This window comes from Oncorhynchus gorbuscha, linkage group LG08 (assembly GCF_021184085.1).
Source record: "Oncorhynchus gorbuscha isolate QuinsamMale2020 ecotype Even-year linkage group LG08, OgorEven_v1.0, whole genome shotgun sequence".
NCBI classification, from domain to species: domain Eukaryota; kingdom Metazoa; phylum Chordata; class Actinopteri; order Salmoniformes; family Salmonidae; genus Oncorhynchus; species Oncorhynchus gorbuscha.
In genome coordinates, this window is record NC_060180.1 from 4,942,177 (window position 1) to 4,968,770 (window position 26,594).

Sequence of the window (26,594 nt, forward strand, 5' to 3'; positions counted from 1 at the left end):
TTCTCATGTCAGATAGAACAGTGTGAAATCCCCTGTGTTCCCCAGTGGAGCGCAGCAGCAGAGGCCGAGCTTCAGGGAGTGTCAGAAAATAACACAGGATTAGCCATAGCAAAATAACACAGGATTAGCCATAGCAAATCTTTGGGATAAATTCAAATTTGTACAAAAACGGATTAGCCAGATATAAAGCAAAATAATTATAATATAATAATTGACACAATCACCAAAATAAAAGGATTAGCCAGAGCAAAATAACACAGGATTAGCCAGAGCAAAATAACACAGGATTAGCCAGAGCAAAATAACACAGGATTGCAGGAAGTTTGCTTTAAAACTCAAATTGTCTCCACTCCATGCCCACCACCCAAGTCCCTTCTTTGATTCAGAAAAAAACCCTGTCTTTGGTGTGTGTCATGACTGGGTTTTAGAGGACACACTTTAACCTGTTTGGGATAGGAGGCCGCATTTTCACTTTCGGATGAAAAGCATGCCCAGAGGAAACTTCCTGCTACTCAGGCCCAGAAGCTAATATATGCATATTATTAGTAGTATTGGATAGAACACTCTGAAGTTTTTAAAACTGTTTGAATGATGTCTGTGAGTATAACAGAACTCATATGGCAGGCGAAAACCTGAGAAAAATCTAACCAGGAAGTGGGAACTTCATCCACAACGTTATAATCCATTTTGTTGTGACTCAAGCGATACCTCTCCGTCCATTTTACAGGTAACTGCCAGCGTAGCCTAGCGGTTAGAGTGTTGGACTAGTATCCGAAAGGTTGCTAGATTGAATCCCCGAGCTGACAAGGTACAAATCTGTCGTTCTGTCCCTGAACAAGGGAGTTAACCCACTGTTCCAGGCCGTCATTGAAAATAAGAATTTGTTCTTAACTGAATTGCCTAGTTAAATAAAGGTAAAATAAAAAATACATTAAACAAAGGGAACACTTGTGTAATGAGTGATACAATTTATATTGAAAGCGTGAGGTGCTTACCTTTTTTATTTTGGCAGTTACCTGTTGCAGCAGGCTACATGGAAAATGAAATGGCTCGAGTAGCGCAAAAGAGAATATAACATTGCAGATAAAGTTCTGAGAGACACAATTCTTTCATGTGTACAACATCTAAAGACCTGCATCACTTTACTGAGAGCTTTGCCATTTCTAAAATTACGTTTGGAGGTGTATTTTGGGGGCCCCCATATTCTACACAATGAGGACGAGGAAGTGATTTGCTGTTTTGGGGTAACTTTATCGAAAACATGTGAAATCACAAAGGTGTCTGGACCATTCTATAACATGCCATTTACATAATTAGATTTGGTTGTAAAAAAAAAAAAAAAAAAAAACCTCCTTTAATTGCAGTCTTATGCCTGCTTGAAGTGTGACAGAGGCACATCTCAGTTGATCACAATATACCCATTAGACTATATATAAACAGCTATATGTATATCTGTTTGTCTTCTTAATACTCAAAGGAGCAATAAACGGTATGTCTATATTATGTACTATGGCAAACCTAACTGATTCTTAAAGATGACAACAGCAAGGGCTGCTCATTCAGTCTGTACTGAAGTAAAAATTCCAAAGTGGAACACTGAGAATGATGACATTCTAAGAACTCACTCCACAAAGGGTTAAACTCCTATGTTGCTGATCTGTTGCTGCAGCTAGAGTTGTGATGTCCAGCAGCATGACCTTGTATAGCTCCCTCTATGGATTCCTCTACATGAAAAGGTAGCCTAGTGGTTAAAAGCATTGGGCCAGTAACCGAAAGGTCGCTGGTTCAAATCTCCAAGCCGACTAGGTAAAATCTGTCTGTGCCCTTGAGCAAGGCACTTAACCCTAATTGCTCCTGTAAGTCATTCTAGATTAGAGTCTGCTAAACGACTAAAACGTATAAAGATCAAATTAAATCTCCCTTGGGCGTAAAGGAGTCGGCATGCTTCAGGTTGGCTAGGCGAACCAAACTAGTGTGCTCGCATACTCCCTTAAAAGACCATCACTTGAAAAACAAGAATAAAGCGGCAATAGTACTGTTTGTCCATTTTGAGATGCCATTGCCAGTATGAACTACAAAAAAAATAGTCAAAATGAATCTAAGAACTCAAATCAGTCATTAGTTTCAGCTTTTTGTCAAGGAGCTCTTAATCATGCAATTTTACATCTAAGATGTTTGGTCCAGTATTTCTCAATGGAAAAAATGTGCTTGAAAACGAGTCGTCTCTCGTTGAGTGACGACAGTCTTTATTGAAGTATCCCTACTGTTGACAAATCACCAACAAAGGGGAGTAGACTTCAGTTACTGACTTTGGCTTGCCTTGAGAAAATATTGTGCCCGAACAGCTGAAAAAACCCTTACCTAAGTCCAAAACAAACAACAACGTCATAATATATGCATGACCTTTTTTGGAAATGTTTTTGCTGGGAAGCATGCAGAAAGAAGCCTTTAGAAGTGTGTAGCACTATGCAAATATGGCATCATAGTCCTGAGTGCTGTCTCCATGTGCTGCTTGACCTAGAATGCAATTTTCTCCTTTCTAACTGTGACACTGCTTGACTAGCAGGGCCATACAGGAAATATACATCAAAGCATTGTACTAGTTGCATGGAGAGCGAGAGGGGACATGAATAAAGATGAGTTAAAATCATAAGTACAGGAGAAGATATATTTGTCAATTTTTTTTCATGCATATTTGTATTGGGTTATGAAGCTAACTTTACAATACTAATTCATCGATTGACGAACCAAACCATTTGTTTCAAGAACGACTTCAATGTAAAACACCTGATTTCGGGGTCTTCTTTTTGACTGGTTACTGATTACTCTCTTCTCCACCTCATCACTGTCTCTGCAGGCTCTACATACAGTGTTCTCTCCACCATGCCCTCAGATTCTGAGAGTAGCAGCTCCCTAAGCAGTGTTGGTAAGTATTGGGCCTACAACATTTTCTGTGTGTATTCACCATGCTTCCTTCTTAACACTCACTTAGTGCCAGAGCTTGACAGGGGTCCAAATGACTCAGCATCACTGGGTGTTACGTAAACCCTTAAAGGCCCAACCTGATGCCAAGGATGGCACATAATCCTCAGAGTTCCTGCCTGCGTGGCTCTGCCTGCCGGTCCATCTGTCTCTTGGTCTGGCCCGCTCCTCCTTCTGTTTCTGTTCTGGAAAGTGAGGGAGGGAGGTAGAGGTAGAGAGAGATGGGCCTGTCTCTGTCTGTCGGCCTCCCTGACAGGCCTGCTTCTGTTCTGGGATGAGTGGGAAGGAGGTGTAAACTAAAAGAGAGAGGGTGAAGGGACGTAGAGGGGTCTTCTATGAAAGGCGTGGTGTAGGCTTACATGCTGACCAGACACATTGCATGCGTGAGTGGCGCAAAATAAATGTAGAAATCCATGTTATTCAAATATTGCACCCACACTGCTCGCGCGCGCCAACGAGCGTTTGCGATGCCAAGGGCTAAAATAGAACTCATTTCTATTTCTGACGCAGATTGCGCTGAAAGTCCTGCCTCTCCCATCTTGTCATTGGTTTATAGAAGCAGGTACCCACGTGCCATCTCCTCATTGCTTATACCCACGTGGGTGATTGAAAGATTAACTGTTTTGTCAGTCGTCGTGGTAATACTATGAAGGTTTAGATGTGATCACCATATAAGTTCAAAGATGAAAAAGCCTGGAAGGAGGAGAGATGACTAGAAACGATTCGGTTGGCCGTTTTATGTGTGGATTAATTGTCAGAGTAGAGGACCTTGTGCATTTCAGATAAAATAACAACTCAATGTTTATATCCCAGGACAAATTAGCTAACAACTGCAAGATGGCTAAATAGGACAAATTAGCTAACAAGTGCAAGCTAACAAGCTAAATTGCCATACATGTTCAAAGCTTTTCGACCTGTCCCCATATTAATTTCAGTTGTTCAGAGTTTGATTTGATATTTTAACTTTTGTCGTGATCACGTTTGGTGTAGGGGGACAAAATAAATGTATGCACGATAGCGCACGCGCGCAGCCGGTTTGGGTTCCGTGTTAGTGCTGCGGCGGTTATGACATTTTGTCAGCCGGTGATTGTCAAGCAAATAACTGCCAGTCTCATGGTAATTGACAAAACATGTTTTGAATCTCCTTGCTTCCACACATAGTCTAGAAGCCACTGATACAGACCTTTTTGAAACATCTACAATAAATCCATTTAATATAGCCTACACCATCACAATAAATTATTTATTTATTTTAGACCGGTCGAAAGAAACGTGATCTAAAGAAATTGTGGTCTATTTCAGAAGAACAAAATATCATACTCTTGAGTTGTCCTGTTCTGGCTACTCCATATGGCTGTGGGCTACACTAGTTCATTTAGCAGACAAGGTTTGCTTAGTATTCCGTGGCATTATTTTATAGTATGAAGAATACAATTGAACATAGCCGAATAAAATAAAAAGGATATTTTCTACAAATGGTTTCCGAGGGAGTGCGGACATGTAGCTATTCTGTGTTGAGCGGTTAACAAAGAAACATGTCCTCCTATATGCGCAATTTAAGGTTATTTGTGCAACGTTGGGCTATATGTTTGGATTTTTAATGCATTCTAAGACTGCATGATGCGACTCTAATGAGGATTTGAAAAAAGTAGCATGGAAGGCAGTGCAGGCTGTACACACTTCATCAGTCTCTCATTCACAATTTGAAAAGCACTTGATACTATTCTCAACATGCCTCAAATTTCACGGCGGCGTTCCCCTTGTGTGGCCGTAATGCCTATTTTTTTAAAACATGCTTTTTGCAGCCAGTGGCCATTTTGCTTTTGGGCTGAATATTATAATTCCCTTCTCTGAGCTGCCGTGCTCCGAAGCACCTCACTCACATGGCTCTCTCAGATATCTCAATTCTTATTAGCCAATGCCTGTCACGTGATTGGTTCCTTCTCACAGGCATCTCAGCTAGAAGTAGACTACAAGTGAAGACCGACACATTGGGGACGCAACTGCACTTCCCTCATCAAATTCTGAGGCGCATATTGAAGATGTTTAGCAGAACTGTCCATATTTAGCCTAATTTTCATCAACCAACAAGGTGAGTAAGCCTAACAAACAGCAAAAGTACTAGCCTATGTCATTCTACTATGCCCCATAGTGCAAAAGTTGACATTCTATTGGTTAACTTGTCCTCCTGTGCAATAAATAAATATTCCAAACATGCTTTGGGACAGTTGTGAGATGCGATAGATCCAAAATTAATACAACCACTCGCATCAAACATTTCAAAAGCAATGAGGCTGATGCAACAGATCAGAACGTTTAGCTTAAAATGTTGATGAACTATTAGGCTCTTTCTTCACATTATAAGTGCAGCAATGTGCTCACGGCAGTAGGCTGTAAGCGCGAATGTTCCAAAATGATGTTTTCTCAAAAGTGACCGCAAATGTGATTTATTAATGTAATCCTTTATAATAAAGGTGCATTTTTATGGTAAAAATGATCTTCCCCAAAGTTGAAACTCACGCGCCGACTGTGTATGCCAGTTAGGCTCTACACCGACTGTCTTGTCTTACTGCACATTCTGGGCATCATTCACAAGTGACAATACAGCGCTCACAAGTGATAGTCTAATATTGTCACCCATCAGACTATTCCTGATTTAATCGTGTCTGTACATATACTAAATAATATATGTGAGATTAGTTTTGAATTAGAATGGACCATTATCATGCACCTGTATGGAAACGGGGGCAGCGGGAAACAATACACTTCATCTTTGCACTTAAATAGTGAATGGAGGACGCTTTTCCCCGTGTGGTTTATTGTCATGCCAGTCATGTAGACTATACTCCTGCTGTAAACGTAAACAATGTGCTTAATATTAGGAAAGTTGAGAAATAAATATAGTAGGCATAGCCTATAGAAAGCTGTTGGATCCTCTTTTTAATGGAGGAAATCACTGTTTTCTCACGCAATTGCATAACCTATTAAAATGTTGCGCAACATGAGCTCATGGTTCTCATGAACTGTTTGATTTAGATTTTCAATTATATTTGCATTGATTAGAGGGACAATAGAGTGCCAGTTACCACATTTAGTAGGCTACTAATGACCAGCATCTGAGCTTGGAGAAGCCTAGTTACCGTGACTAAACGACTGTGGTCAAATTCCACATGACCATAACTTGTGACCGCCGGTTTGGCGGTAATACAGTCATCGTAACAGCCCTTGGTAGGCTAACTAAACACGTCCTGTATCACACCGTAGTCATGTTTAGATGATCCAGGTGTTTCACCTATAGGTGTTCACAAGGAAGAGATGCAAAGAAAAGGTAAAGGGATATTTGAAAGTATTAGGATAGACTATTTGCCTACAGCAGCTTAGTAGAAAAAACATGCTTTTTTTCTTGATCTGTAGGTCAATAAAAGGATGGAACAAATTAGAGGTTGACCGATTACTCGGAATGCCCGATTAACTAGGGCCGATTTCGAGTTTTCAAAATAATCTGAAATCGGTATTTTTGGACACCGATTTGGCCGTATTACATTGCACTCCACGAGGAGCCTGCCTGTTACGCAAATGCAGTAAGAAGCCAAGGTAAGTTGCTTGCTATCATTAAACTTATCTTATGAAAAACAATCATTCAATCAATCATAATCACTAGTTAACTACACATGGTTGATGATATTACTCGTTTTTCTAGCGTGTCCTGCGTTGCATATAATCGATGCGGTGGGCATTCGCGAAAAAGGGCTGTCGTTGCTCCAACGTGTACCTAACCATAAACATCAATGCCTTTCTTAAAATCAATACACAAGTATATATTTTTAAACCTGCATATTTAGTTAATATTGCCTGCTAACATGAATTTATTTTAACTAGGGAAATTGTGTCACTTCTCTTGCAACAGAGTCAGGGTATATGCAGCAGTTTGGGCCGCCTAGCTCGTTGCGAACTGTGTGAAGACTATTTCTTCCTAAAAAAGACAGCCAACTTCGCCAACCGGGGGATGATTTAACAAAAGCAAATTTGCGAAAAAAGCACAATCATTGCACGACTGTACCTAACCATAAACATCAATGCCTTTCTTAAAATCAATACACACAAGTATATATTTTTAAACCTGCATATTTAGCTAAAAGAAATCCAGGTTAGCAGGCAATATTAACCAGGTGAAATTGTCACTTCTCTTGCGTTCATTGCACGCAGAGTCAGGGTATATGCAACAGTTTGGGCCGCCTGGCTCGTTGCGAACTGATTTACCAGAATTTTACGTAATTATGACATAACATTGAAGGTTGTGCAATGTAACAGGAATATTTAAACTTCTGGATGCCACCCGCTTGATAAAATACGTAACGGTTCCGTATTTCACTGCAAGAATAAACGCCTTGTTTTTGAAATGATAGTTTCCGCATTCAACCATATTAATGACCTAAGGCTCGTATTTCTGTGTGTTATTGTGTTGTAATTAAGTCTATGATTTGGTATTTGATAGAGCAGTCTGACTGAGCGGTGGTAGGCAGCAGCAGGCTTGTACGCATTCATTCAAACAGCACTTTCGTGCATTTTGCCAGCAGCTCTTCAAAATGCTTCAAGCATTGAGCCTTTTACGACTTCATGCCTATCAACTCCCGAGATTAGGCTGGTGTAACCGATGTGAACTGGCTAGCTAGTTAGCGGGGTGCGCGCTAATAGCGTTTTCAATTGGTCACTCACTCTGAGACTTGGAGTAGTTGTTCCCCTTGCTCTGCAAGGGCCGCGGCTTTTGTGGAACGATGGGTAACGATGCTTCGAGGGTGGCTGTTGTTGATGTGTTCCTGGTTCGAGCCCAGATAGGGGCGAGGAGGGGGACGGAAGCTATACTGTTACACTGGCGATACTAAAGTGGCTATAAGAACATACAATTGTCAAAGGTATGTGAAATACAAATGGTATAGAGAGAGCGAGAGTCCTATAATAACTACAACCTAAAATTTCTTACCTGGGAATATTGAAGACTCGTGTTAAAAGGAACCACCAGCTTTCATATGTTCTCATGTTCTGAGCAAGGAACTTAAACGTTAGCTTTTTTACATGGCACATATTGCCCTTTTACCTCCTTCTCCAACACTTTGTTTTTGCATTATTTAAACCAAATTGAACACATTTCATTATTTATTTGAGGCTAAATTGATTTTATTGATGTATTATATTAAGATAAATAAGTGTTTATTCAGTATTGTTGTAATTGTCATTATTACAAATACATTGTAAAAATCATCCAATTAATCGGCATTGTTTTTTTTGGTCCTCCAATAATCGGTATCGGCATTGAAAAATCATAATCGGTCAACCTCCAGAACAAACGTCATAATCGTAGCTAAGGGAAAAGGGGAAATTATTCATTTCAATGTAGACTATTAATCTTTTATTTTCTACTTCCTCAATTTACCTTTTTAAATTGTCTTTTTGTACGACTACACAAATCTGTTGCTTAATGCAACGCGATAAAAGTGCCCCAGAGACTCTGCATAAGCCAGCCAGACAAAAAGTACTGGAAATATGTTTTATCAGATATAAATATTATCTCTAGTATGCTGCTGTCTGAGATTACCAGCATTGTTGCCTTGTGGATCTGAGGCTATTCTTGGAAAATTTGGATATTTTCATGGAAAATATTAGAGGAATTTCATATCAGAATATGCTGTGCTAAAGCAGTTCTTTGATAGTGAATTGGTTGAGAATGTCAAGGACAAGGCCTCAACCACTTTAGGTTTGTTTGTTTTTGTCATAGTCCAGACTTGCTGTGTTGCATTTAATCATAATTTTCTGTCCCAGTCTGCTGGTGGTGATAACTGAGTTTTTTTGAGGAACATTGCACTCATATCCAACATTAATAAAGTATTAGGCCAGTCTAGTAGAAGTTGACAAAGTTGCATGAGGTTCAAGTGAGGTTACTCTTTCCTGTTTGTTAGCTGAAATCCTAACTTGGGATTTATGTGCCTTATCTCAGCCTTCACCTGAATAATACATCAATGTCAACTTGCAAGTCTAATTCTTGTTTATGTAAATAACCTGTTTAACTCAAGTCAGATGTGGTAGACCTATGGCCTGTGGTATAACCCTATTCTACCCAGAATGAGACACAGGAGAAGAATCAGATCAAGTATCACTTCAAGTTAGAGGTTATCCAATCAATTCTCGCTGAACTCTAGTGTTCTTCCAATATGAAGCGTAGCCTAGTGGTTAGAGCGTTGGACTAGTAACCGGAAGGTTGCGAGTTCAAACCCCCGAGCTGACAAGGTACAAATCTGTCCTTCTGCCCCTGAACAGGCAGTTAACCCACTGTTCCCAGGCCGTCATTGAAAATAAGAATATGTTCTTAACTGACTTGCCTGGTTAAGTAAAGGTAAAAAAAAAAAAAAAAAAATGGACTGCGCTTATAAAATGTTTTTTTTTAATAACATTAGGTATTTCTGTGTTTGGTTGTTATTATGATGCAAGCGTCCATTTAATCTTCTCCCAACCCCTCCCCTTCCTGTCCCATGAATTCCGGTGGCGGTGAGCTGCTCTTGCCCGTGGTGACATACTCACTGTTGCAGGTTCACCCCCCGGTACCGGTAACGGCTCAGCCTCGTCTCCGCCCCAGCCCTCAACGACAACCGGCCAGCTGGTGACAACCTGGACACCATCCTGTTCCAGCTGCGCCAGGTGACCCGTGAGAGGGACGAGCTCCGCAAACGCCTGGCCCTGGCATCACCCGGCACCACCTTCGACGACTGCAGGTACAGACATCCTCCACCCACCACATGACTGAGGAGACGGAAGAGCAGAGTGGATAGTCTTTATTCTGTAAATCAATGTATTAATCCAACAATTGGTCAAATACAACATCTATATATAAGTAGAGTAGATCATCTTTACTGAATGTCTCTATGCAACAAGTGGTCAAAATGCAAGATTTAGACAGAATACCGTCTAGCTATTCATAAAATTCAAGGAAATCAGCCATTGTTGTGCTGTCCCTAAGCACCTGAACTACATCAGACGTGGTCTGCTACAATGGACACTAACATTTTGTTAATTTCTCTCTGTCGGTCATTACTTTCAGGATATTGACCTGTAGGTTTATGATTGGTCATGTTTACAAACATTTTTATGAAGCATTCTCTAGAGGGATGCACAATAGTGAGTTAATCTCTCATAGGCAGACGTGCTCTCAGGGAAAAGGGCTACAATCCAATGATTTTAGTCAACAAACTGCTGACACATCTATGAAGAGTAGTCTGAAAGTTGCAAAGTAGCCCTGCCTCTGACTGAGTTTATTTAAGGTCCTATCAAGTCTCTTGCCCTCCCTGTCATCTGGCTTTACGATCGGTACTGTTGACATAAATTGTTAGGCAACCATCCTGTTCAGTTTATGAAAGCCCTCGTGAGTTCCGGGTACCAGGTTGTTTAAAACGCAATTCAGAACCGGGAGGGATGCCTAGTGGATTTGAAGTGTAGGAGAGAGAGGTATAGTTTGACATGACTCAGTTATGACATTTTACCATTTTAATTAGAGGTACTTTGCATTTAACCAAATGTACCAAGACAATCAAATTCCAGTCTGCGTGCAAATTAGGAACCCGTCATACAATTTGCTGAGCTCTGCAGCTCTGGCTTGACTCATGGATGCATTTTCCTTTGGGTCCCTCTGCATTTTGATGCAAAGCAACTGCATGCCTTGGTTCTATCTAACTCTTATATCTAAACTGACATTGGGCTGCCCTTGTAGACCAGGTCTCAGTTGGTAGTTCTTATATAGTGTAGCATCTTATTGTCTCGTCTCCCCAAAGGCCAAATTCCAAAGCCAGCCATGATTACGAGCGTCTGAAAAACCAGTGTATGGGGGCCATGGCAGATCTCCAGACTCTACAGAACCAACACACCAAGACTCTGAAGAGATGTGAGGAGGCTGTCAAGGAGGCTGACTTCTACCAGTGAGTACCACCATCACATCACTGATTGGGTGGGTGGGTTGGTCGACTGACTGACTGGGTTGTTGAAAGAAAGACGTGTCATGTCTGGGTAGAGGTGGACCTTTAGTGGTCCTAGAAGACACTTCCCAGCCTAATATCAGGAATCCTCTGTTCCTCTACTGTTTCTGAATAGACTGTAATTAGATGGGAATAATGAGAGGTTGTATGGCATCATGGTTTTACTCACTTAGGCTGGGGAAGTGCCTGGTGCTGCAATTACACTAATTGAAAGAACATTGATGTGCTAATGGTGTGTTTTTATTGAAATGTAATGGGGATTATCTGATTTAAGGAGTTGTAGATCTGCCAACCCTGTTCAACTTTTTAGAGTACCAGACGCGCGCGGCAAATTGGAGATTCAACTCGTGCTTGTAGCACAGCTCAGAATGGGTATTTACCCCCCCCCACGCTCGTGCGCACGCAGTTTGTGAGTCTATAGAAGCATTGCCCCTGCTAATACCAGACACCCATTCATTCTTCATCACGCAGTCTCCTAAACTCCCCACTCCATTTCATGCCAAGATGTTTATATTACTTTTTGTTTTATTATACTTCTGTAATGCTTTTTGTGACGTGGATCACAGTTAGTAATTACAGTTATTCTATCAGGTTGCGTGATCCTTGTAATGTTACGTGGAAAATACACCTAATGGATGCAGAATTAAATGTCCATGACACTCGCGCACATGCGACCAGTTATTTTTCGTATTTGCATTTAAATGTCTTTCACTAGCAAATGCGAGTGAACTGCTGGCACTTTAAAACCCACTGAATGTCCATCTTATGTTCACAAAGGTTAACTTGAAACAATTAGTGTTTACCTTTCCACAACACATGTAGTTGATAAGGGATTTGTCCATGTGTTTACCTACAGCAGACAGTCGGCAAACTCAGAATCACAGCAAACAGGAGGGGCAGACACCGGGCAGCTCCGTTGAATAATGATGTATTTATCTCCATGTCCGTTGACACACGATGTACATGTCTGTGTGTTGCAGCTCGAGAATCAGGATGTTAGATTTACTCAGTGGATGGATTTTTTTATTTAAATGTAAAATATTAAATAAAATAAATCCAGCCCTATTCATTTCTGCATACTTTTAACTCTGATCTCATACCTTCGTACATGGACAGAGAATTGCGTAGTTGTTACGCATAATGCATCCATGTTGGCAGGTCTATCATTCATAGTCAATTGATAATGGATTGCTATCAAGTTATGTTCTATAGGCCTACCAAATGCGTTAGTCAACTGACAGTATGTGTACCTGTCATGCTTTTAATCACTTACCAGGGTAAAACATTTTTATTTATTTATTTATTTAACAAGGCAAGTCAGTTAAGAACAAATTCTTATTTACAATGACGGCCTAGGAACAACTGCCTGTTCAGGGGCAGAACGACAGATTTTTACCTTGTCAGCTCGGGTATTCCATCTAGCAACCTTTCGGTTACTGGCCCAACGCTCTAACCGCTAGGCTGCCTGCTGCCATAGGTAGCCTATATGTGGTAATCCATGACAGTAAATCCAGGCATGGAAGGTGTCTGCGTGCATGCAATTAAAGGGATAGTTTGTGGATACCATTTGTATGTCGCTTTGTCCAGTATGCCAAAACAAAGGAGGGGGGGGTTAAAAAGTAACAGTCAGTATCTGGTGTGGCCACCAGCTGCATTAAGTACTGCAGTGCATCTCCACCTCATGGACTGTACCAGATTTTCCACCAAGGCACCTGCAAGTTCCCGGACATTTTTGGGGGAATGGCCCTAGCCCTCACCCTCTGATCCAACAGGTTCCAGATGTGCTCAATGGAATTGAGATCCGGGCTCTTCGCTGGCCATGGCAGAACACTGACATTCCTGTCTTGCAGGAAATCACACACAGAACGAGCAGTATGGCTGGTGGCATTGTCATGATGGAGGGTCGTGTCAGGATGAGCCTGTAGGAAGGGTATCACATGAGGGAGGATGTCTTCCCATGCACAGTATTGAGATTGCCTGCAATGACAACAAGCTCAGTCCGATGATGCTGTGACACACCTCCCCAGACCATGACGGAACCTCTCTCACGATCCCTCTCCAGAGTACATGCCTCGGTGTAATGCTCATTCCTTCGACAATTAACGCAAATCCGACATTCAACCCTGGTGAGACAAAACCGCGACTCGTCAGTGAAGAGCACTTTTTTTCCATTCCTGGTGTAACTCGGGCAGTTGTTGCCATCCTCTACCTGTCCCGCAGGTGTGATGTTTGGATGTACCGATCCTGTGCATGTTTTATTACACGTGGTCTGCCAGTGCAAGGACGATCAGCTGTCTGTCCGGTCTCCCTGTGGCACTGTCTTAGGCGTCTCACAGTATGAACATTGCAATTTATTGCCCTGGCCACATCTGCAGTCCTCATGCCAGCATGCCCAAGGCGCGTTCATGCAGATGAGCATGGACCCTGGGCTTCTTTCTCTTGAGTCAGTAGATAGGCCTCTTTAGTGTCCTAGGTTTTTATAACTGTGACCTTAATTGCCTACCATCTGTAAGCTGTTATTGTCTCAACGACCGTTCCACAGGTGCATGTTCATTAATTGGTTATGGTTCATTGCACAAGCATGGGTAAATGGTGTTTAAACCCTTTACAATGAAGATCTGTGAAGTTATTTGGATTTTTACAAATTATCTTTGAAAGACAGGGTCCTGAAAAGGGACGTTTCTTTTTTTGTTGAGTTTACCTCTAGCTTCTTCATACTGGACACAGAGACATAAAAATGCTATCCATGAGTTCATTTGACTCTGGGGAAGTAGAGACAGGGCTTCATTGCCAAAATCCTGAACTATAATTTTAAGGTGTGTGTGTGAGGTGAGCAAGAATGAATGAATAAAGCCAAAGTCAAGTATGGGTGGCAGAAATTGAGCTTCAAGTAGACTTATAGATATTCTACAATTTAAATAATGAATGAATGAAGCATGGTGAAGCAACGTTGCCATAGACCTAATATGTTGACCTTTAGGTTATTGGTTAGGCTACAGGGAAATACATTAGCTTATAGATAGATTACTGTGCCGGCATAGTAACTAATTGCTTTGTACTACGTAGGTCTATCGATTGCACATATGAAAGTGATGTCAATCTTTAGCCTAATAATCAAACTATTATATAATTTTGTTCTCAGTTTTCATTGCTTGCTTCGCTTGTTTATAACATTGTAAACGTTTTAGTCTATTTATATTCAACTATGAAGTTTTTGGCGGTCACAGAGACATCTTCATTCTTTGTCTAGCTGAGATCTTCTGTGTGTAAAGTGACAGTGATCTAACGACACACTGAGCTGTTGTAAGAGTGCTCTGAGGCAGGCGTTACCTTATGAGCGATTAAGTCCACCGTTAATAAAAAATGGTTTTGGGAAGTGGGTCCAGGACAGGCATCTGTTTTTATTTATTTTTATCTCACCTGTATTTAACCAGGTAGGCCAGTTGAGAACAAGTTCTCATTTACAACTGCGACCTGGCCAAGATGAAGCAAAGCAGTGCGACAGAAACAACAACAGAGTTACATGGAATAAACAAGCGTACAGTCAACACAATAGAAAAAAAGTAAGTTTATATACAGTGTGTGCAAATAGCATGAGGAGGTATGGCAATAAATAGGCCATAGGAGAGAATAATTACAAATTTAGCAGATTAACACTGGAGTGAAAGATGAGCAGATGATGGTGTGTAAGTAGTGATACGGGTGTGCAAAAGAGCAGCAAAGTAAATAAAAACTATTTGGGGATGAGGTAGTAAGATTGGGTGGGCTATTTACTGATGGACTATGTACAGCTGCAGCGATCGTTTAGCTGCTCAGATAGCTGATGTTTAAAGTTAGTGAGGGAAATGTAAGTCTCCAGCTTCAGCGATTTTTACAATTCGTTCCAGTCACTGGCGGCACAGAACTGGAAGGAAAGGTGGCCAAAGGAGGTGTTGCTTTGGGGATGACCAGTGAGATATACCTGCTGGAGCACGTGCTACAGGTGGGTGTTGTTATCGTGACCAGTGAGCTGAGATAAGGCAGCGCTTTACCTAGCATAGAATTATAGATGACCTGGAGCGGTCTGGTGACGAATATGTAGCGGGGGCCAGCCAACTAGAGCATACAGGTCGCAGTGGTGGGTGGTATAAGGTGCTTTAGAAACAAAACGGCAGGCACTGTGATAGTATACTCAGCAAATTGGATGCAGTCTATTGGAAGCTATTTTGTAGATGACATCGCCGAAGTCGAGGATCGGTAGGATAGTCAGTTTTACTAGGGTGTTTGGCAGCGTGAGTGAAGGAGGCTTTGTTGCGACATAGAAAGCAGATTCTAGATTTGATTTTCGGATTGGAGATGTTTGATATGAGTCGGGAATGAGATTTTACAGTCTAGCCAGACACCTAGGTATTTGTAGTTGTCCACGTATTCTAGGTCAGAACCGTCCAGTGATGCTAGTCGGGTGGGTGGGTGCGGGCAGCTGAAAAGCATGCATTTGGTTTTACTAGCGTTTAAGAGCATTTGGAGGGCACGGAAGGAGTGTTTTATGGCATTGAAGCTCGTTTGGAGTTTAGTTAACAGTGTTCAAAGAAGGGCCAGATGTATTCAGAATGGTGTCGTCTGCGTAGAGGTGGATCAGGGAATTACCTGCAGCAAGAGCAACATCATTGATATATACAGAGAAAACAGTCGGCCCGATAATTGAACCCTGTGGTACCCCCAGAGACTGCCAGAGGTCCGGACAACAGGCCCTCTGATTTTACACACTTAACTCTGTCTGCAAAGTAGTTGGTGAGACAGTCATTTGAGAAACTATGGCTGTTGAGTCTTGGTGTAGACCTGGAAAGTATGACAGAATGTTGCAAGCTATCTCTGCAGTAGATTGCAACTCCGCCCCCTTTGGCAGTTCTATCTTGACGGAAAATGTTGTAGTTGGGTATGGAAATCATGAATTTTTGGTGGCCTTCCTAAGCCAGGATTCAGATATGGCAAGGGCATCGGGGTTGGCGTAGTGTGCTAAAGCAGTGAGAAAAACAAACTGGAGGAGGCTTCTGATGTTAACATGCATGAAACCAATGCTTTTTCGATTACAGAAGTCAACAATTGAGTGCCTAGGGACACACATGGCCTAGGTTAGCCTGCACATCACCCTAGGAACAGAGTAGGATGATGGTATGGCTAAAGGCTTGCAAAACTGGTCGTCTGGTGCGTTGTGGACAGAGAATAAAAGAAGCAGATTTCGGGGTGTGTTAGAATAGATTCAGGGCATAATGTGCAGATGGGTATGGTGGGGTGCAGGTACAGTGGAGGTAAGCCCAGGCACTGAGTGATAAGAGAGGTTGCATCTCTGGACATGCTGGTTATACTGGGTGAGAAAACCACATGTGTGGGAGGTGGGACAAAGGAGGTATCTAAGGCATGTTGAGTGGGACTAGGGGCTCCGCAGTAAACTAAAGCAATGATAATTATCCTAAACCACAGTATACAAGGCATATTGACATTTGAGTGAGACATAAAGCAATCACAGGTGTTGATTGGGAGAACTAGCTAAGTCAACAACAGGTAAAATGGCGATGAATGGACAGCGAGGGTTGGTTAACTACACACAGGGCCTGTGTTCGGGCTAGGGCTGACAGATAAACAAAAGGTTAACAAAGTGGAGTACTGTGATAAATGAACAGTCCAGCAGGTATCAGCTTTGTAGCAGTATTGGCACAATAATGGGCTGAGCTTTGATTGGTTCTCTTCAATGTTTTTTTTATTTCCTGGGGGATTGAGACTTCACATTGTTTAGATTTGAAAATCCAACAGTGTTATGGGAAAGGGGCGGTGCTCGGGAGCTCTGTGTGCGGTTGTCCATGAGGGATTTTTGTGAGACTGAGGAGAACCAAACTTTAAAACAGTAGAGCTGCCTTTTATTATCGACTCCATCGTGCCTACAACACCAAGCAGCCTGGCCAAACTCTGTAGTCAGGAGGACAGTTTGGTGTTAGTCTGACTACCATGTGATCATGGAGAATCTCTATTCTATTCGGACCGTGTTAAGGAATGTGCCATCAGTGTCTTCCCCTCCCCCAGTTTTGACCTCCCCCTCTCGGTCTCCAGTATGCTCCACAGCCGTGTGTTAGGAGACCAGTCTCAACTGAAGGAGGAGCTGGAGGTGTTGAGGAGAGACCACGCTCAGCTGGTCAGGGAACACAACCACCTGAAGCAGAGCTGTGAGGAGCTCCGCAGGATGCACAGTGATGGCCAGAAGGAGGTGGCTGACATGAGGCTGCAGCAGCAAGAGGTACCATACACATCCACACACAACCACACAAGGTTGCTGTGACCTATACTTGGCTGCCGGGCTTTCACACATCCACACATCCCGGGAGTAGACTACTGCGGTGGACAGGAGACACACTGCTTGGAGATGCATACGGAGCCCTTCTGGTAAAGGGCAGTGTTTGAGGACAATGTCAATGGATCATGTAAATGGTGTGTAGACACATACCCCCTGGTACCTAGTCATCGTTCAGAGTTTTGTAAGGTCAGGGGAGGTGTTTGAACTAAGCAGCATATAGGTCTCCATCTCCTGTAAGGCTACAGACATACCTATACATGCTGTGATGTAGTCTGGATCAGTACTGCCCTGGGGTCTCACCTGCTCCCACACTAATTACCACAGAGTTCAGCAATCCTGGAGGTTATTGCATTTTAATGATGAAGAGGTAATTTTACAGGCCGGCAAAATGAAACCTAGTTAGTTACACCATACTATCTAAGACTGCGTTTACACAGGCAGTCCAATTTTTCTAATTATTATTAGATCCTTAGATCGGGCAAAATATCAGAATTGGGCTGCCTGTATAAACACAGCCTAATGGTCTTGAATAATCCATTCTGCATCTCCTCGCTGTCGCCCTCTGATTAACTGGTGTAAAAATGAATCCATGCTCATTCTGGCTTGTTAACGTTTCCTTGTGGCTTGTTAATGTTTCCTTGTGGCTTGGTGCTTTAGAACAATAACATTGCCACCCACTATCAATCTGAAGGAATGCATCTATAAAAAAAATGTAATGTGTCAACTGTATATTTTAAATCTGTTAAATTCATAGTTTCACACAGAGACGGGAACTGTGAACATGAAATGTAGGTATAGTTCTAAAATCATCAGCTGGATGACTGTCTTTCCTCCAGGTGATGAGAGAGAACGGTTCCTCAGAGGTTCTCAACAAACTGTACGACACAGCCATGGACAAGCTGGAGGGGGTGAGGAAGGAATATGATTCGCTGAGCAAACGCTACGGTGAGAAAGTTGCCAATCACAACACGGACCTGAGCAGGCTGGAGCAGGCGGAGGAAGAGAACCGACGACTACAGAAACAGATGGACACGTTGCTGAAACAACGAGACAAGGCCATACACTACCAACAACATTGCTCTACGTCCATGAGGAGGTAAACACACACTGCACAATCCACGAGAATAGTTTATACACTACATACAAACACCTATACAGCACTACACACCTCTCCTTCTCTCCCCAGGTTTGACTCTGTACAACAGGAGCTGGAGAAGTCTTCAGCCCAGAACAAGGTGCTGCAGCGGGAGATGGAGCGGCTGCAGTCGGAGGTGATGCGCTGTAAGAACTTCCAGCTGAAGGCAGTAAAGGACTGTGAGAAGTTCAAGGAGGAGAGAGACTCTGTGTTCAACGAGTACAGGCTCATCATGAGTGAGAGGGACCAGGTCAGAGAGAAATACATTTGACTTCAAAGCCCAGTTTCTTCCTAGTCCTGGACTAAGCAATTACTTTCAATGTATAATCACCATTGAGTATGCTTCTTTTGTCCAGGAATAAAATTGTAATACTAAAATATGAAGTGGTTTATTAAATTCTGTGGTACAGGTGATCAAGGAGATGGAAAAGCTGCAGATGGCGCTGGAGGCTGCAGAGGCCCGCCTCAAAAACACCTCTTCTGAAAGGATGGTGGCCAGCGAGGAGACGGAGGCTCTCAGACAGGTTCAGATCAATTTAGAATGGAATCAATCAGTACACCAAACAAATCATTAACGCATTAAGGAAATAAATTCCACAGGCACACCTGTTAATTGAAATGCATTCCAGGTGACTACCTCATGAAGCTGGTTGAGAGAATGGGAAGAGTGTGCAAAGCTGTCAAGGCAAAAGGTGGTGCTAGAAGTTATTCTTCAATAACAGACCCCAAAGCAAATCAGATGGAGGAAAAGAGGTTTATACTTATTCAAACAGGAGAAATCATGCGGAGGTAGATGTGTACATGCTCCCCTGGCCTCAGTGATTCTCTACAAAACAAAGGGACAGGATCTACTTTGTAATTCAGCCCTAACCTGTACCTATTACAATTCCTTGCAATAAACTGGGCCAATGGTCAAATAACGAGTATCCTTTTTCAGGTTGTACCAATAAGAACGTGCCCCACGTAACTACAGAAAAAAACACTTTCCATTGATTGTTGATTCTAGTCCTCTCGTCCTCTGCATTGTGTATTTATCTTCAACATATTTTTACTCCCCCTAGACCATGAAAACAAAACACATTAACAAATAGACCGTATCAAAAACATTAGCAGTAACAAAATAATTCACATTACACCTTGCATTTCTATAAAACACAAAGGCCATATTGTACTTGCTGTTACAATAAGATTTCAAACAAAGTTATAGAAAATAAGTATTAACAGGTGTAATGATGTCCCTTATGATTCCTACTACATCCGGTACTAGGAGGAAACACAAAATAAAGAATTGCCAATAGAACAATTTAATACTATTGTCTTGTAGACAAGGTAATTATTCACCAAGTCCTTTAAGTGACCTGCTCTTCCACACTGATATTAGAACTTATGTTCTGGCAGTCTGCCCGTAGTGAGGAATTCTTCTCTATAATGAGCACTTCACAGGTGATCTTGTATCATTTCAAGTACAGTCCTGGATCAAGGGATATTGCTTCAGACTGTAGATTCTCATAACCTGTAACAAAGGAAACAAATGTGAAAGTAACATGTCCTGGTTTCAAGAGAAATTGATGTTTCATATAGATTTCCCTAAGTAAGCATGTCGTGATTTTCAGGAAGAAGTTGGACATTTCACCTAGATATCCCTAATATGATGACTGTGGTATACAGCATAGAATCTTATCAGGTTCTGATAATCTTACTAGGCTTCTTCAGAGATTGGCCCCCGATTGCTAATCAATCAGTTCTTTATTCTCCAGGCTCCGCTTTGTCATCAAAATGGACATGTATCCATTTTCCCTGGACTTTAACTGAAGACCTCATTATGAGCAAAACTTGATAAAGACCTTCCCATTTTGGCCCTGATGTCTTATCTTTTTACCATCACCCACTGTCCTGGCATGACATCATGTCCCCCCTCGGGAGTTATTCACCACTCTTTTAATTGTCTTTATGATTTCTCAAATCAAAATTTGTTGTGCAGTTCCTTTCTTAGTAGGGAAGGCTTCGCAACCTTCCGGTTACTAGTCCAATGCTCTAACCACTAGGCTACCCTGCCGCCCTTTGTTTCCTATACAGTTGGGCAGCGTGATATAATCCAAGCTGTAGATGTCTGAAGGGTCTTGGTGGGGCAGGCGCTCGTCGTGTCTGTACTTTCACTCGTCCTTTGGTGGTGTTTTCCATACAAATGTTGCAATTCGCCACAACAGCCTCGGCCTCTTTCCGCACACCAGGATTCCACCATTTGCCCACACCAAAGTGTCCCAAAGAGTGGATCTGTGTCACCGAGGATGGTCAGGTTGTGTTTCCACACACCTTGATTGAGTTTGCATCCTGCAGCCATCCATTCCCAACCTTCATCTTTTGGTGCACTGCTTTGCATCTCTGTTGCAATGTATCTCCTAATCAGTTTAGGTGACAGAGGTGTTCTTTGGCAGCCGCCTTGGCAGCTCTGTCAGCCAAATCATTACCATTACTCGTCTGTAAAGATTTTTTCCATGTGCTTTCATTTTCAAAATTGCAACTTGTCCAGGTAACTGGAAAGTATTCAGTATAGGTGAGAATGTCCATTCTTCACAGGAGCTCCCAGTGATATTACTCCTTTTTCCATATTTTTCCAAAATCATACCTTGTGGCTGTAGATATTAGCTGTTTTTCCTTCAGCCTGTTTGTGCTTCTGTCAAGGCCACCAATTCCGCCACCTGTGCTGATGTTCCTGCAGATAACATCCCTGTCACTATCACATTGTCCGTTGTAGTAACTGCCCAGCCTGCCTTCCTCACACCACAATGTTTAAAACATCTGCGTATAAGAAACTCAGCGTTTTCCAACGGCTGACTCTTAATAAACCCATCAAGCAGCTGATCCAAAACCAACTCAGTCGTGTTCAAGTAATGTGGTATCTGGAGGAAGCATTAGAGTAGCTGGATAACATGGTGTGCCACAGCTTCCTTTGTTTTGTGCAAGGTGGGGCAACACCTGTCAAGCACTCTGGTTCCATATCCAACGTTCCAAACTTATTTTATTTTTTTCATAGTCCAAATGATGGTTCTGAACTGTAGATCCCTGCAGTTGGCAAATTAGACATGTCACCTTTCTTTCAGAAATGTTTAATGTAGTCATGTTTCATAATAATATCAAGGCCTAAAATAGGTTGTTCAAATGAGCCTATCCACACCCCTGCATCAATCCCAGTCGCCATCACTGTGAAAGAAAACATAAATATTTGTATTGTATTAGCCTTTCATCATCACATAAAATAAACAGATATGTATTGATTGTATAGAGCAGAGGGAACAGTCACTAAGGTGTTCCATTCAACTCCGGCCATTGTGTGTGTGTGTGTGTGTGTGTGTGCACACAAACTACACATTTCATTGCAAAAAAAATAATTGTTATAATATTTTTATATTTCATAAAACGGCATTAGCACCTACCAGTCCAGAAGCATGTCCTGTCCTTGCAGAAACAGCTCCTCAGTTTGTTTAAATCATAACACTCCCAGATTCCTCAAACAAAAGATCTTTCACTTTTTCACTTTAGAGTTTGACTTCGCTTTACATGATTTATTCGCCATGAAATCATTAACTACAACTTTCCGAAATACAGCTGCGCGTGAATAGCCTTACAGCAACTCCTCTGATCGTCAAGGCGAGAATGGAGTTCCCTGCGCATGTGATTACAACCAAGGAATTGTGGTCCAACCACAAACCATTACATACTGGCATTTACCTCAGCTCATTGGCTATCTACCCAGCTAGATTTCAAGAAGATCAGTGGTCATTGGGCAGAAATATAGTCAGTCAATGAAGTCATTTATTGTTGTCTTCAAATCAGATCACTTCGGTCAATACTACCCGCAAAAAAATATTTTTGGCTGTGTTGCAAATATCCAGAGGAATGCATTGAAACCCACCATGACTAGATAAATGATTGTTTACAGTAAAATTGATAGATGGAATTCATGGCACAAACAGTTTACAAAATGTTTTGATTTAATCTAAGAAAATGGCCCTTCATTTGATCAATGGGACACTCATGTAGAGAAATAAGAGCAAGATATCAGAATGTAAGTCATAATTTTACCTTCAGATGTGAATGTGTAATAATAATAATAACTCATGCCGGGAAATGTTTGTTCTTACATTTACATTTAAGTCATTTAGCAGACGCTCTTATCCAGAGCGACTTACAAATTGGTGCATTCACCTTATGACATCCAGTAGAGCAGTCACTTTACAATAGTGCATCTAAATCTTAAAGGGGGGGGGGGGTGAGAAGGATTACTTATCCTATCCTAGGTATTCCTTGATTGCTCTTCTCAAACAAAAGCATGGGATTTGTTCTGTAAAAGCTATTTTTAAATTGGAAAACGTAGTTTGATTACCAAGATTCTAATCTTTTGAAGGGTGTAAAACACTTGCATTTTCAAGTATGTTTAATGTTACAGCGTTGTATTTTTAGCCGTCACTCTGAAATTTCCCCTGATGTTGGTCCCTGTACGGGGATCGCACAGGTTATTAACTTCTTATGGCTGAGATCCCGTTACCGGGAGCGATATAACAACAACCAGTGATAGTACAGGGCGCCATATTCAAAAGAACAGAAATCTCATTTAAAATTCCTCAAACGTATCTTATATCGTTTAAGGTAGTCTTGTTAATCCCACCAGTGTCAGATTTCAAATATTTAACGGGGAAAGCACCCCAAACAATTGTTAGGTTAACTCAAAATACACAGCCAATTTTACCAGCCAAAGAGAGACAGAAAGCACAGATAAAATGAATCACTAACCTTTGATTGTCTTCATCAGATGACTCATAGGACTTAATGTTACACAATACATGCATGTTTTGTTTGATAAAGTTTATATCAAATCTGAGTTTACATTGGCGTATTAGATTCACTAGTTCCAAAAACATCCAGTGATTTTGCATAGCCACATCATTCAAAAGAAACTCATCATAAAATAAGTTACACATGGAAGTATAGATACAATGATTTTTTTTTTTTTTTAAACATTCCCTTACTGTTTATGATCCAAGACCCTTCAGACATACATCAGAAAGCACTCCAGGAATCCCAGGTCCACAATAAATGTTTGTTTTATTCGAAAATGTCCATTATTAATGTCCAAATACCATCTTTTGTTAGCGCATTTGGTATACATATCCAAACGATAATTCTGGTCAGCGTCACGTCGGACAAAAACTTCAAAAGTGATATTACCGGTCGAAGAAACATTTCAAACTAAGTACAGAATCAATCATTAGGATGTTAACATATAGCTTCAATAAAGTTCCAACCGGAGTACTGCTCCTTGTCTTCGTGAGCAATGGAACGCAAGTGACTACCACGAGGAATAAACATGGTCAGAAAATGGCTGACTGCCAGACACCTGACTGATTCTGCTATCATTCACTCCCACAACATCATAGAAATCTCATTATAATTTCTATTGATGGTTGACATCAGTGGAACCCCTAGGCAGTGCAACATTCATATCAAGGGGATTTCATTGGGGACTCTGAATACATACAAGCTCAGATTTCTGACTTCTGTCGTGGAAATTTCCTGTATTTACCAATTCACCACAGTATTATACAAAAAAAATTCTGATTTGAATAACTTAAACATATGATGAATATAAATCTTACCTATGTTAACAACTAATTCTGATTTTTTCCCCCAACACTTCCTGTTTTGATTTCAACTCAGGATTTTGCCTGCCAATATGAGTTCTGTTATACTCAGACAGCATTCAAACAGTTTTAGAAACATCAGAGTTTTTTATTCAATACTAATAATAATATGCATATTTGAAACTGAGACTGAGGAGCAGGCCGTTAACTTTAGGCACCTTATTCATCCAAGCTACTCAATACTGCCCCCCAGCCATAAAAAGGTAACTTCTTGATGCACCCATCCCGTTAGCGGGATCATTTACGTCAACATCGGCTGGATTGCAGCGCGCCAAACTCATATTAATTTCGGCAAAAGCTATCCAAGCGTTTGTAAGAACATCTCTCTCAGTAGACAAAATATTAACAGCTAGACGCCAAGTAGATTTGACTTGTGACCAAAGTCAGAAAAGCAATAAATTAAATCGCTTATCTTTGATGATCTTCTGATGTTTGCATTCTCGAGACTCCCAGTTACACAATAAATGTTCCTTTTGTTCCATAAAGATTATTTTTATATCCAAAATACCTCCATTTGGTTGGCGAAATCCACAGGCGCGAGCGGTCACGACATCGCAGACAAATTCCAAATAGTATCCGTAATGTCCACAGAAACATGTCAACAGGCCACTTCCTGGTTGAATTTACCTCAGATTTTTGTCCGCAATATCAGTTCTGTTATACTCACAATATTTTGACGGTTTGGGAAACTTTAGTGTTTTCTATCCTAATCTGACAATTATATGCATATTCTGGGCCTGAGAAATAGACAGTTAAAATTGGGTAAGTTTTCCCCATCCAAAAATCGAAATACTGCCCCCTACACTCAACACCCCAGCTACAATAAATGCAGCCTCAGGATATGTGGTTTCCAGTTTACATAGTCAAATTAATTTCAGGGCCGTCAATGTCTGATTGGGGCGGGATATACACAACTGTTTATGATTGAGAATTCTCTTGGTAGATAATGCGGTCGACATCTGATTAAGGAATTCTAGGTCAGGTGAACTAAAGGACTTTGAGTTCCTGTGTTGTTATGATCACACCACGTCTCGTTAATCATAAGGCATACACCCCCGGCCTTCTTACCAGAGAGATGTTTCTGTCGGCGCAATGCGTGAAGAAGCCAGGTGGCTGTACAGACTCTGACGCGTCACGAGTGAGCCATGTTTCCGTGAAACAAAGAACGTTACAATCTGTCTCTCAACCCGTTTTCTTTCTTCTGCCAAAACAGTTAGACCATAGTCTGTCAACGAATGAGACATTATTTTTCCCCAAGCTTTTTGTATATCAGACAGATTCCATCTTTGTCAACAATTACAGAATATTTCTCTCGCCTACACTTCTACTTTGAAATGGTTCTTCATTTGACTTGTTAAAACCTGGCTCAAGATTATGAGAAACCACACACTGAGTAAAGGACTAACAAAATTAATTTATTCCATAAATAAGTTAACACTCGCAACAATGATACATGACTGTCAGTAAATTAGGTGTCAACTACAAAGGTATGCTCCCAGCTCTGCCCACCAATCTTCTGCAGGAAGTAAGCGTAGCAAAATCCATTGGACGGAGCAGAGGGGCGATCACACCCCACCCATAAAAACGGGCACCTCATAGGTCCCTGAAACTAACACAAAAATGTTTTAATAAACACAAGCAAACTAAAATATACTATACTCCCTGGACAGCCAACCACCTAGGTCCACCACAACTCAACTCACACCTCCAGCTTCAGCAACCATGGCACCTGGATGCAAATTAAGAAGAGGGAGACCGAGAGAGACAAAATTGTCGGAGAACAGACAACACCTTATTAAACAGGACGGCTAAGGAGAAGGCACACGGGACAACGCATCAGCCAAAAACATTGTCCACCCCTTAATATTTCATTAAGCATATAAGCACATACTGAATCTGAGTTTAAATGTTTGTTTCTAACGACACACGGTAAAACCATTGCCGGATAAGTGTGGCATCAAAGTCAATATCATGATTTACCAAATGGTTAAAAGAAGGCATATCTGTAATTAAAGTGAAACTCGTGACCAAATTCAGAGCTCGGCACGACAAGGAACAGGCAAGTGTCCCAGCAGAGTATCCAATCTACCCAGAGACTCTGAATTCTTTAACCTCTCTCGGGTATGTTAGCATCCCACCTGGCCAACATCCAGTGAGATTGCAGAGCGCCAAATTCAAATACAGAAAGTCATTATAAAAATTCAGAAAACAAAACATATTTTACACAGGTTTAAAGATGAACTTGTGAATCCAACCACTGTGTCGGATTGAAAAAATGCCTTACAGTGAAGGCAAACCTTACATTATTTGAGAACGTAGCCCAACAGACAAACCATTAAACAGTAACCAGCCAAGTAGAAGAGTTACACAAGTCAGAAATAGAGATAAAATGAATCCCTTACCTTTGATCTTCATATGGTGGTACTCAGAAGACA

General features: G+C 41.4%; 1 protein-coding gene across 2 annotated transcripts in view; it reads left to right on the forward strand.

The window, feature by feature from the left end:
- LOC124041119 (disks large homolog 5-like) overlaps nucleotides 1-26,594 on the forward strand; it is a 91,964-nt gene that overhangs the window by 17,585 nt on the left and 47,785 nt on the right. For both annotated transcript variants that reach the window (XM_046358323.1, XM_046358324.1), the window contains exons 2-8: nucleotides 2,858-2,926; nucleotides 9,564-9,746; nucleotides 10,800-10,943; nucleotides 17,085-17,268; nucleotides 18,162-18,421; nucleotides 18,512-18,710; nucleotides 18,871-18,984. In XM_046358323.1, the coding sequence (XP_046214279.1) occupies nucleotides 10,849-10,943; nucleotides 17,085-17,268; nucleotides 18,162-18,421; nucleotides 18,512-18,710; nucleotides 18,871-18,984 (852 nt within the window). In that variant the 5' untranslated portion in view covers nucleotides 2,858-2,926; nucleotides 9,564-9,746; nucleotides 10,800-10,848. The remainder of the gene's footprint in view (nucleotides 1-2,857; nucleotides 2,927-9,563; nucleotides 9,747-10,799; nucleotides 10,944-17,084; nucleotides 17,269-18,161; nucleotides 18,422-18,511; nucleotides 18,711-18,870; nucleotides 18,985-26,594) is intronic.